General features: G+C 32.3%; 2 protein-coding genes and 1 long non-coding RNA gene across 8 annotated transcripts; 1 reads left to right on the top strand and 2 right to left on the bottom strand.

The window, feature by feature from the left end:
* Window positions 1-177: 177 nt before the first annotated feature.
* Window positions 178-1,565, bottom strand: LOC126758472 (uncharacterized). The gene has a single exon (XM_050472742.1). The coding sequence runs from the start codon at window positions 1,469-1,471 to the stop codon at window positions 260-262; it is 1,212 nt and encodes a 403-aa protein (XP_050328699.1). The 5' UTR covers window positions 1,472-1,565; the 3' UTR covers window positions 178-259.
* Window positions 1,566-2,361: 796 nt separating this feature from the next.
* On the bottom strand, window positions 2,362-11,777 carry LOC126758289 (protein bric-a-brac 2). 6 transcript variants are annotated; one of them, XM_050472508.1, is made up of 3 exons: window positions 7,804-8,540; window positions 7,614-7,747; window positions 2,362-6,752 (listed from the first exon to the last, which is right to left on the bottom strand). In XM_050472508.1, the coding sequence occupies exon 3, from the start codon at window positions 6,519-6,521 to the stop codon at window positions 4,962-4,964; it is 1,560 nt and encodes a 519-aa protein (XP_050328465.1). In that variant the 5' UTR covers window positions 6,522-6,752; window positions 7,614-7,747; window positions 7,804-8,540; the 3' UTR covers window positions 2,362-4,961. The 6 variants fall into 6 exon arrangements, with proteins under 6 accessions (XP_050328465.1, XP_050328463.1, XP_050328467.1 ...); XM_050472506.1 differs by lacking the exons at window positions 7,614-7,747; window positions 7,804-8,540 and adding an exon at window positions 11,451-11,777; XM_050472510.1 differs by lacking the exons at window positions 7,614-7,747; window positions 7,804-8,540 and adding an exon at window positions 10,571-10,983.
* Window positions 10,075-10,744, top strand: LOC126758290 (uncharacterized). Its single transcript, XR_007666839.1, has 2 exons — window positions 10,075-10,319; window positions 10,373-10,744. It is a non-coding gene; the product is annotated as an uncharacterized LOC126758290 (long non-coding RNA).
* Window positions 11,778-12,423: the final 646 nt, after the last annotated feature.

The following is a 12,423-nucleotide window of genomic DNA, read 5'->3' as shown; positions in this document are numbered from 1 at the left end:
TTACCTATAAAGTATACTAATATATTTTTTTTTTGTTTATTTTAGGAAAGTGTGTCGGTCAGCTACTCAACGAGGTCAATACGATCAATATACCGTTTTACTATTTCTTTTCAGCTATTATGAGGTTTAATTTTTAAAATATAAAAAAAATAATTATAAATAAATGATTTCAAAGAATTTTAAACTAAAATAAATTTATTTTATTAAACGACTTGAATAAGTTATTGCAATTACTAACTTGTTTCAATTTGCACAATTTCTATTTCTCATTTGGATTACGTTTATCGTCTTGATCTTCAAATAAATAATCTTCTGACTCCATTAGCCTTCGTTGCGCAGGTGTGAGCACAGTGGCAGCAGCTGCTTCCAAAGCAGCTTGTTCAGCACTTTCATCTACCCACTCAGATGCACGATCATGTCTTTTACGCTCTGGCGTACTTTTACGTTCACGTCTTTTAGCCAGAAACTTTTCAAAGTTTGTTGAGTTTTCCGCCGCTCGAGTAAGCTGTTGTTGAATTTGCTCAAGTGATTCCGCAGCATTACCTGCTTCGTTGGTACTAACAAGGGCGTTATCTTTTCGTGCATGCTGTTCCCAAGCATGTTGCGATTTACGCATTTTTGTCAATATTTTGGACATGATATGCTGATGATCTAGGCCAAGTACATCATGTCGCATTTCAGGAAATTCCTCTTCGTTGTCACTCTTATTTTCATTTGCTACGGTTATGTCATTTTTGCCATAAAATTCACGTTGCATCAGATTAGCCACCAAATTGTGTTGCACATGTTCACCTACAGCTTCTGTACTTCCTTCAGCTGTTTCTTCTAGCGGGCCAAAATCAATTGTGCGTAACAACCCTTCTACTTGTGCGATATTGGACAATTTTTTCTCACGAGCAAATTTAATGCGTGGAACTTCACTCATTAACATTAATTGTGACAATTCATGGCGTAAACGCCCACTACAACGTTGCAATTCCATTTCGAGTTGTGCATCTGCTAACGGCTCGCCACCAGCTAACCAATACACGTTAATGTATGCGAAATCTGGTGAGATCTTTACGCGTGTCACTTGTAAACCACGTCCTAATATAGACTCTGAGGCTTCTCCAGTTGCCAAGAGATCGGTTATATGTTTCATAAACAATTTATTCAATACTACCATGCGACGTGTTGTATTTTTGCCACCGCCACTACTAGTGGATTTGGTTATATGCGCACTGTTAAACATCTCAGCGTTACGCTGTCTAGTTGAATTCGAAGTATTTACGTCATTACTGGGATACCAACGTTTTTTGCTTCCTGATATACGATGACCAACAAGTTTACTTATAATCTTACTCTGAAACTTGATGTTATCAGCCTTTGCATAGGTAACGCCTCCACAAGCGGTTGAAATAAGGGCACATCCCTTCGAGCTCCATTCTATATGTATTAGGTGCTGATTGCAGCGATGCACATTTCGTAACATTGCAGCCAAATTAACAGCAATCTTTTTTATTATATATTTAAGAAAATCTGTTGTAAGTTAATTTTCTAGCGTATTGCTACAAGGCAGTGTAACACACCAGCTGTTTATTTGTTTACAATTTTAAGGGTGGAAAAATAGTTAATAGTGTGGCAGTGTTGCAATTAATATTTATTTTGTTTTGTTAAATTTTGTATTCACATTTTTTACTTTAAAGAACTTATTATGTATATTAACTTTAAAATAAAAAATAATAATGGTGTTATAATTTTTGTATTTTTACAGCATATATACATACATATATATTTTATAAAAAAAAATTAATTTTCATACTTACGTTTATAAATATTGAATTTTTTGCGACATTTCAAACATGTTCATTATTGCATTTCTTTTTATTATACACATTATTTTGTTTACACTTCTAAATATTAAAATATCTCACATTTGTAAGTATTTTACAATATTTTTCAATAGCGTATTTATTTATAAATAAATTGCTGCATTTATATTATATATGTACATATTTATATTTTATTAAATTTCATGCTATAGTAAGATTTCTACTACAGCTTTTCAGAATGCACTTATTTAAAAAAATTATATCCTTACAGCTATTTAACACACTCTACTATGCCTACATGTTCATATGTATGGATGTATATTATATATTTTTATCAATAACGATTTCTTTACAATTCTTACTTTTAATAATAAATGAAACAAAATAATTGCTAATTATGTTTTAGCTAAATCTCAAATTTAAAAAAAAGTTTTACTCCACTTAATAGCGTCAAATTTCGAAAAATATCATATCTCTTTAACATTTCCAACTTGTTTACTTTTGTTAATACTGGTGTTTGAGTATAGCAACTAAAAATGTCTTTATTTACTTTTTCAATATTTATTTTCATTTTACAGGAATTGTTTGTAGATTTTCCAGCAAGATCGGTGATCGAGCGTCATTTTATTTTATTAAACTGTATAAACCCATCTTTCAGGTAATTTTATTTAATATAAATTATTATTTTTTGGTTATTAGAAAAACAAATATTAACGAGGTATATGTATGTAACTTTCAAGGTATGTCAATATTATTTTTTTTGCATACTTTTAGGCTATTTCACAATAGAATTGAAATATAAAATTGTTTCAGCATAAATCTGATTGACTTGAGAGATACATATGTTTGTAAAACATAAACTAATAACTATGTATTAAAGCATTTCTGATGACTAAGAAGTTTTTAAATCATTTAATGCAAATTACTGCAGGTATATAAAAAATCAGTTCGGTTTTAACAGTTATATGGCAATTTATATTATTGATATTTATATTCCCGAAAAAAATAAACTTCTTTAACTATTGTATTAAGAATAAGTTGCAATCGATAAACTAAATGTGCCGAGTAGTAAAAAAAAAATGAATTAAAAATACGAAAAAATGTAATACATGCTTTGATTTTTCCAAAATGTTTATGTTTTTTCGACTAAATCTAAAATTTCACACTTAATACGTAATCTTATTTCTAATACTGAACCACGGTTTCTTTCGTTCGTAGTTTATTGGAAAATAATACTATTTATTATTTGGAGTATTTAAAACTTACTCATAATGATTGTTAGCTTATATAAAAATATACAAAAAAAAAAAAACACATGAAAGCAGCATGTGTTTAAAATCGTATTAAGCAAAGCAAAATATTGAAAATTTCAGAACATCGTAGCTTAGGAAAAAGATTTTTTAGTTTTAATATTCTTTGAAATCACCATTAAATGTTCAAATTCTCTCCATAATCATTGCAACCCGATTGATCAACTGGTTTTTGGTTGTCATTCAAAACAACAACAATTTAAGATTTGTTTGTGAGGTTTTATGAATTTATGCTTCGATCAATTTTCGCATAAACCGATTTGATTCCTTTACTTCCTCCTACATTGAATTTTTTTTAATGTTTTATATAATAAACTGAATTGGTTCGTTTACTTTTTTACATTGCAAATAATTTTTTTTTTCATTTTCAACTCTGCTCTGCATTGTGTACTTTGTGTAGAGATTTTTGCGCAGACCTTTTTGCTTATCTATTATATATGCATATACATATATAATATATACATATGTATGTTATATACATCTGTATTTGTAAATATAGTAAGTGTCATACTTAATATAGGAAACCCATGGAACCGAAGCATATGATAGCTATCTGTAATGAAGCGTACATGTGCTAGTGGAAGCAAATGGATTTGATAAATATTTTTTAATTAAAAAAGTCTAATTTCGCAAATCAATAAACAAAATCAATGAACATAATAAAGTATTATAAATATAATTTTTATTTTTACATTGTGTTTATTTTTTGCAAAAATTTTTAGTAAAATTAGCAGAAATTAAAAAAAAAATTTAAACATATTATTTTTATTTTTTCATACATTCTTTTATATGTCCTAAATAACAAAAATATTTTTTTTTAGCAAAAATTCCTCGAACAAATTTGGATGTCATAAATGAAATTTTACGTACATTTTTTAAAACAAATTAAAATACATTTTTTTTTTTGCACTAACACATCGAACGCTTCGTCAACAGTAATTTAGTTGAAGCTTAAAACTATTAACTTAATTCTATAGTCAGCTAGCTTTAAGTAGTACTAAATTAAAAATGCAATCATTTTATCGTTTGTGCATTAAAATTATAAACTTACTACTAAATATAAATATTTACAGCATGAAAACATTTTTTTAAATGTACATATATTAAAAAAAAAATACACAAAAAAAGTTTAATAAATAACGCAAATAAAAAATTAATTGTTGTTTTTTTGAAAAACAAAATTAATAAAAAAAATAACTAAGCAATTATAAAATTAATTGCGTTGGATCATACAGTTGTATTAGTATAAAATGCATATTTGACATTTTTTTTAAATAGAAAATGTTCTTGAATGTATGTATGTATATTTTGTTGCTCAGCCCATGACTCAAAAGCTTCACGTAAAATGTGATACAGCTGCTTTGAATTTTTGTTGAATAATAATGCAAGGCATAAAAAATAAAACTTTTTGAAACATTTTGCGCGCAGCACAACAAATACGAACAGTAAACAGTGTATAGTATGACATTTATGAAATTTTAAAAAATTATATATATGTACACAAGTAGCTACTAACCATGAATGTAGGAAATTAAAACAATACTTTGTACAACTTAACGTGCAAGAATGACTTACGTAGAAACTTTAAGAATAATTAAATTTTAATTTATATAATATAATTATTTAAGTAAATTGGCGTTTGCGGTATATTTCCTTACACATACATACTTAGCTTAAGAGTATTTTTTGTGTTTTTTTTTTTCACCGTACGGCGCTTAAGTGTATGTGTAGTTGTAGTTGTAATCTCACTCGTAACCGTTGAGAGCTTTTGAACGCTTACTGCTAAACTTTACAAGTTTAACATGTGTCGCTCGCTACTTATCTTCGTTGCTGCGTTGAATTAAATGTGCGCCTTGCCGCCAACACTGGCGCCACTCACCAACTGATGAGCTGGAAAGCCACTCGGACTTTCGGCACGCTTCATTTGCGATAACGCTTGCGCCATAGTTGCTGCTGCCGTGGCCGTCATTATGCCGCCGCTACCGGCGGTCACGCTACTCACCGCTGATGAGGCGCCACGTCCGCGCTTACGACGTGGCAATATACCCTTACGCGCCATGTAGAAGCGTATTGTCGAAACTGGTATGTTAAACATGTTGCTGACCGTTTGGAAGGTTTGTCCTTTTGAAACGCACTTTGCTGCTTGAGCCAGTGATGCCTCGGAGCGGCGCACACGTTTTAGAGAACCGGACATTTCAGCGGTATTAGCAGCACCGCTGTTCGCCTGCGCCGCCAGCATGTTGAGTAATGATGCATTGGCTGAGCTTTCGTGTTCAGTGTCCGCGCTGGCGCAGTAGCTGCTATCCTCATCGTGTGCGGCCACATAGTTGTGATCATCTTCTATGGTGGAGTCCAAATGCGTACCAGCGGCAGCGGCCGCTTGTGTCGCTTTCATATTATTGGCTGTTACTTTTTGCTGCATTCTATATTTATTGTGTTCTTCGTAAGCCTGATTGGAATTGGAATCATCGCCCGAATCGTCATCCTCGCTGTTGGCATTCGAATTTGTCGCTGCGCTGGCGGCAGCCATGGCCGCTGCAGCATTGGCCACATGAGCTAATGTTGCTTGCGGTACACGTTGTTGTTGTTGTTGTGCCTGTAGCTGTAGCTGTTGCTGATGCACGAGCTGTTGCTGGTGTTCAAGGTGATTTTGTTGCATGGCGCTGTGCGCGAGGCTGCCGTTGCTTTGTTGTTGTAGTAGTTGTTGCTGCTGCAGCTGTTCCATTTGTTGTTCATGTTCCATATCCTGTTGTATAGGCTCCTTTTTAATCATAAATGTCGGTTGTTGCTGATACTTTTGTTGCTGCTGCTGTTGTTGTTGCAGCTCTTGGGCCATCATAGCCGCTGACATTCCGCCACCAGCATGTAACTGCTGTAGTGCGCTAGCTGCTGTTGCTGTCGTTGTTGTCGTCGAATTGGTAGCGGTATCTGTGTCGGTCTCAATGCCATCCGCCTGTTGTTGTTGCGTCGCGGCAGCAGCTGCTGCAGCCGCTTTATTCGTAAGCGCTTTCAGCTGATTCAAATTCAATGCGGCATCGGAGCCATAAAGACCGCGAATGCGCAACTGTTCGGCACAGCGCAGTAGTTGCGGTAAACCGGCTTGTGTGACATTCACCTCACCTTTGTACATAAAGTCGACGAGCGCCTGGATCTCCCACAGCTTTATTTCACTGGGTAATATGATGACTGGATGCTTACAAGGATTCTCAGCCAAGATGCTATCAAAATAGGATGAACATGCGGCCAAGACGAGCCGATGACAATGCACTTGATGCCCCTCACATGCCAAGGTCACATCAACAAAACGCTGACCGGCCAACAGTTGAGGAAATGCGGCGCCGATACTACCCAAATGGCTGTTCCAGCGCACACAAAACTCCTGACGCTGAGACGCGTTCATTGTGGCGGTGCCGTTGGTAGACAAACCAAGCGTTCAGAGTCAGGTACAGGCTTTCGTTAGCTGGAGGTGAAATAATTCTGTTGCCGTAAGAAATTGATGGTTCCACGTAAAACTCGTTTATATGTATATTAATATATCACGTTTTCAATTAGAAGTGCCGTGTTTTTGGCTGTAGGGAAGTCTAAACTCTGTACGGAGCCTTACGGAAGCGCTAATATTTCTAAGCGTTGACTAAAAAGAGAAAACCACAAAATTTATTTATAACAAAAATACTAATAAATTTTCCCATAATGTAATACACGCTATTTGCGCAACTTTAATTAAAATTTCCTTAAAAATCGCATAACAAGTAATCCATAACCGACGGGTATCGTTTAGCCGCGTTTTAACTTCTTAAATACGATTGAGAATTGTATTGAAACCAGCGTTTAATATATTTTTGGTGAAAGTTTGGAAAAACTACAAAAATTTTACTTACACCAACAAGCAACTGTTTCACTCATTTTTATGACTAATCTGGATTTTATAAGCGTGTCAATTTTTTATGATTTTCAACCATTAATTAACATCATTAACTTGCACTTATAATTAATAAATAAAAAATATTACGTGTACAGAAAATATTGGAAAATGAAATGAAGTTGCTTTTTCAAGGATCACCAAATATTATGTTTCTATTTCGCTTTAGTTTTTATTAAAATTTTAATACAATTTATATGACAGATGTAAGTTTTTTAATCAAATTTTATGTATATTACTGCATATTATAATTAGCTAATCAAAACTATTTATTTTTGTTTTTTAGATTTATAATATTCCCAATTTTAATACAATTTGTTTTTTTTTTCACTTAAGTATGAGCGTTTTTCTACAACCGCCAAATATTGCTTTAACTTCACTTACTACACATGCATACGCATACACTTTGCACACTAAAATGCGAGCACACCAAGGACAAAGAAGCATCCAAAATTAGTTACTGAAAATTCACTATATTTAACCCACACCATACAAACATATAGTACACCAATTCAAAATTTGTGAATAAAATATTGAATAGCATATTTTTGTTGAAAACCAAACAACACACACCTTTTTGTATGAAAATTTCTTATTTTTCACATTCTTAAGACAGAAACTTTTGCAGCAAATTTATTGAAAAATCCGTGCGCAAGTAGGAATTCCTTTTTTGCATTTAACAGAAAAGGCCAAAAGACAAAGAAATACTGAAATTGAAAAAGTAATAAAATAAAAGTAGCAGCAGCAACAAACAACTATATACAAGCAGAAGTTTAACAACAGTGACTGAGGCAGCGTCGGCAGCAGCAACACTACACCGCACAGTGGCAACAGCAATTATAACAACAAAAACAACAATGGAAACTACAATTACTAAAGTGTAGCGCAAAATTTCGAACACTGTACTTTAGCATTTTTTCAACAGCAAAGAGCAAAAACAATAAAAATAAAGTAATATTTTAAGGAAAAATAAAAAGGAAAGCAGGCAGGCAGGCAAACCGACACAGCCTGCCTGTTAACCAGCTACCAACGAGAGAACAGGCGCGGCGCACACATGTGGCAGCATAACCGAGACATTGCTGAGAGACAACACCAAAGAACATTAACAAATACAATTTTGTAAAAAAAAACATCAAGAAACAATATGCAGCAGGACTGACGCGACCGGGTATAACAAATTGATGAGTAAACCATAGAGCGTAGTGAGAGCGCACGCATACATTAATAAGTATAATGTTTAATGTTCCAAGGAGGAGAGCGCTTTGGAATGGGAAAATGTTTAATGGTGGTTAAACAACATTGCAGGCGAAGACATAAATAAATGTACAATATGGCGCACAATGAAAAATAATAATTTTCTTCAAAGGTGTAGGCAAGCATAAGCTATTTAAAAATATATACAAAAACTATCTACTAGCTATACATGTGCATTTTGTGCAGCAGGAATTAGCGAGACACAAAACGAAAGAGATAGCAAGTAAATTTGCCTGAGAAAAAATTTAAATAATTTTTTTGTATTGCGTCTTGCGCTCGCGAAAGGCATTGAGAGAGAAGTTATAAAAAAAAGTCAATATAAAGTTTGCAACAACCACAAAAAAGGGGACGCAAAAAGTCGCAGTGGCGGCACTAACTATAAAAATAATTATGTATTTTTGCGTAGCTACTTATGAAGCTATGTATGTATGTACATATATACTATGGCATATAAGTATTCACATGTATAGGAAGCAAGTTAAAGAAATCAATACTATTTTTTAGAAAAATAGAATAGCAAGAAAGTTATTTCATTTCATTTCATTTCGTTTATGTGTACTGATATATAAAAAGAAATAAGAAATTGTATATAATAATTAAACTTCCAACCAAGCACTGCTAAGAAACTGTCCTTTTGAAATTTGATTTCTATATTTAACCCGTCTGCCTTGTGTGCCTTTTGGTTGATCTTGTTTCGATTAACCAAAATTCTATCTACTTAGTTGTGAACTAATAGAAACCTCTGCGACATTAACCTCTACAAATAATTTATCTATGCTTAGAGCAGAATAAAAATTATTCAAGAAGAAGATATGTAGCTAACTATCCACACTCCGCCCACTCCTTACGTTCTAATTTGACAACATCGCTGTTAAGTGAAATAACAGCTTTTCAAATATACAAAAAATGTTGGCGCAAAATTTATAAAATTTAAATTGATATGTATGGATGTGAAAATGTACCTGCATACATATAAATGTTAACAAAACCAGAATTTTAAATACATACATATATACATACATATGTATGTATGTGCATACAAAAATATACAAACACACATTAAGGCTAAGAGCAAGAAAGGATGATGATGATATCTGGTGGATGAAATGTACCGAAACAGGAAACAAAAATAAAAGCAAAAAGAAATGGATTTTCAACAAAAATAAACAAATGCGATTACCCAGAGAGCGCAAAACCAAAAGTCAGGAGCAAGCACAAGAAAGAAAGAAAGAGAGGATTTATAAATAAACAAAACTTTTGATTGCCACAACGTTAATAGGGTGATACATACATATGTACATAAGTATATAAAATAGAATGTAAAAATTTACATAATTTTAATTTTTATTTAATAAAAAAGACAACAAATTGAAAAAAAATACAAATTTATTTTTTTTTAATACTTTAAGACTTTTTAGTTTTTAATTTTAAAAATTTTTCAAGCGTAATAATCCATATAAAAAATACAAAATTTAATTAGTTATTGTAAGTTTTTTATTACATCCAAAATATGTATTCTAGCACATTTTGTTCGACCCTATTGCACGGCGGCTAACTTGGTAACCTTGTCAAGGATTTAAACAAAATATTGCATACACTAATAGAAAGTAGCGCGGTGCATATACATATATACATACATACATACATATGTATATGTATATATACCATTGGAGGGATGATTTTAAGACATTAATAAAATGGATTTTAAAATATGTATGTAAAATACTAATTTAGGCCTACAAGTGTGGCTCATTATTATTTTTACTGAAACAAAAACGCGCCATTAAGTGGGTTGTTTGAGGAAAGATACATACATATGTGCGCGCTTCGCAGTATAAAATCAAAAAACACACTATATAAAATAATGACAAAAGAAAGGCGAAGGTGTGATGCAGGAAAGCCATGTATACGTAGTGCAACATTCACTTTTGCTATGTCACGCAGAGGGAAAGAAAATTTGTAAATACCAATGCGAAGACGATGAACAAAAAACATGTTGCAAAAAAACCAGCAACGATTCGAGAAGTGAATAAATTAACGTACATACATACATATATACTTATGTATGCTACTTTTAGGTAAGGAAGCCTTCGGCGGAATATGTATACAGTTGAATATCGCTAGCTGGGGAGTCAATGCTTCTTAACTTTACCAAAATCATGTCACATTGCTGACAAAACGCAATAGCGAACGAAGCACGAAGGGCATTTTGACGTTTCTAAAATTAGCAATAATATGGGAGGGTGGGATTTATTTTTTATTATAGTAGAATCCACCTTTTCCTTGTGTATAGAGAATTACCGCAATGTCCTCCACAATGATAGGAACAAACAAAAATTATCAAGCGCCGGCTCGTCAACTTCAGCACTTCCTGTCGTTATATTGAAAAAAAAAACTATTTTATTTTATTTTCACTTATTTCTAATTTAAAATACAATATAGTATACAAATTTTTATCTCTTCTTGCTTTGATTTTCATTAACAGATTATGGGTAAATTTGTCACAAAATGTTGCACATTATTATTTTTCCTGTTTAGAAGCTCAAATCGCAGGCACACGCTTCGCTTTTGAAAAGTATATAGTAAAACTAGTAATAGCAATAACCACGAATAAGGTAAGGGACAGGAAAAAATTAAAAACAAGCTATGCACAATAAAAATAGCACAACAGCACAAGACAATGCCGTTAAAGAGGAGTTTATGTGGAAAAACATAGAAACTAAATGCAATGAATACAGCGAAAACTAGCAAAGGAACTTATTCACTGTACCCGCTGCATGAAGATCAAAAAACAACCTAACGAAAGAGTCGTAGCCAAGTGCAAGGCACGGCAGGAGGCGTGCATGTACATACATACATATATGTATAATTGCAAGTAAATCTGTGTGTAGCAAAATATAGCAAAAACAGCAAGTTAAACCAGCAAAGCACAAAATTGAAGCAATAATCGTAAGATAGAATAATTTTGCACAAAAATCCAAAGAGTTACTTCTCATACTTGCATATATTAGTTATATACAATTATATTCTTAAAAGTATATATGTATGCACATGTAGCATTGAGTATAAACTATTTTTGCTGTAACTATGCAGAAAGACAGCCTGCTTCATTATGTTATAAACTATTTTCGCTTATTTTATAATTTTAAAACTCACCTTAATTCATCGATACATCCGCGTCCTTTTTATTGCCATTAATATTTGCACAATAAAACTCACGCGAATACATACACAGTTATTGTTGGCTAGTAAAATTAAATTAATTATTTTTACTGTAGCTATGTTATATACTTCTTTTACTAATTTATTGATTTTTCACATTCTCTAAGACGATGCGACGCTGTTCACTTTGGCACACACTAAATACATTTAAATTTTTATTCACGAATTTATTGCGTCCCTCCGCCACTGTACACTTTATTTGCCTCTTTTTTTGCACAATTACAATTGTTTACATGCCTTGTTTGTTGGCTATTGTGACTCCGTGAGATTTGAGTTTGTCCGCACGCGCGGGTTCACTTGCTTACACAGGGTAGTATTTAGTAGGACTTTTTTGTTAAAATATATACAAAACACAATCTAGTAAAATTGCATGCAGTTTATAGCTTTGGAGAATCTGGCATGGTGAAAGTGCTTAATTAAAATTATGTATTGAGTAATGTAAAATATTATGTCTTTTAGAGTTTGGATATAAAATTTTAAATAGAATATATGAAATATTTATAAACAACAGTTGCTTTACCGCACTTTGGTTATTGAAAAGCAGCCAACTTCCATGTACATTAAAAAATCCTACACTGCGAAAACTCGTATCTAAAATCAATTTAAAAAATAAACACAAAAAAAATTGCTGAAATATTAACTACTGGCAGATAATTCAGTAAAATTAATTTTGGAAGGTATATACATACTTGTCCAAAAATTAATTCGTTTTTAGTCGAATTGGATTTATGACAATCTACACATATTATAAATAGTAGAATCATTACTTTTTTAAATAAAATTTACTCCAATTTTGTAATTTTAATATTTGTCCTTGATTATTTGAAAATACATATATTTTATTATTATATGTTATTTTATTATGATAAACCACAAATACTGTTTATGAAAGAACATCTTAAATTCC

This window comes from Bactrocera neohumeralis, chromosome 5 (genome assembly GCF_024586455.1).
Source record: "Bactrocera neohumeralis isolate Rockhampton chromosome 5, APGP_CSIRO_Bneo_wtdbg2-racon-allhic-juicebox.fasta_v2, whole genome shotgun sequence".
NCBI lineage: Eukaryota > Metazoa > Arthropoda > Insecta > Diptera > Tephritidae > Bactrocera > Bactrocera neohumeralis.
Note: the sequence above shows the minus strand (reverse complement) of the source record. Positions and strands in the feature narration are given on the sequence as shown.

Bases quoted from the DNA above. Each gene is read 5' to 3' on its own strand.
- LOC126758472 (XM_050472742.1), bottom strand. From the start codon at position 1,471: ATGTTACGAAATGTGCATCGCTGCAATCAGCACCTAATACATATAGAA.
- LOC126758289 (XM_050472506.1), bottom strand. From the start codon at position 6,521: ATGAACGCGTCTCAGCGTCAGGAGTTTTGTGTGCGCTGGAACAGCCAT.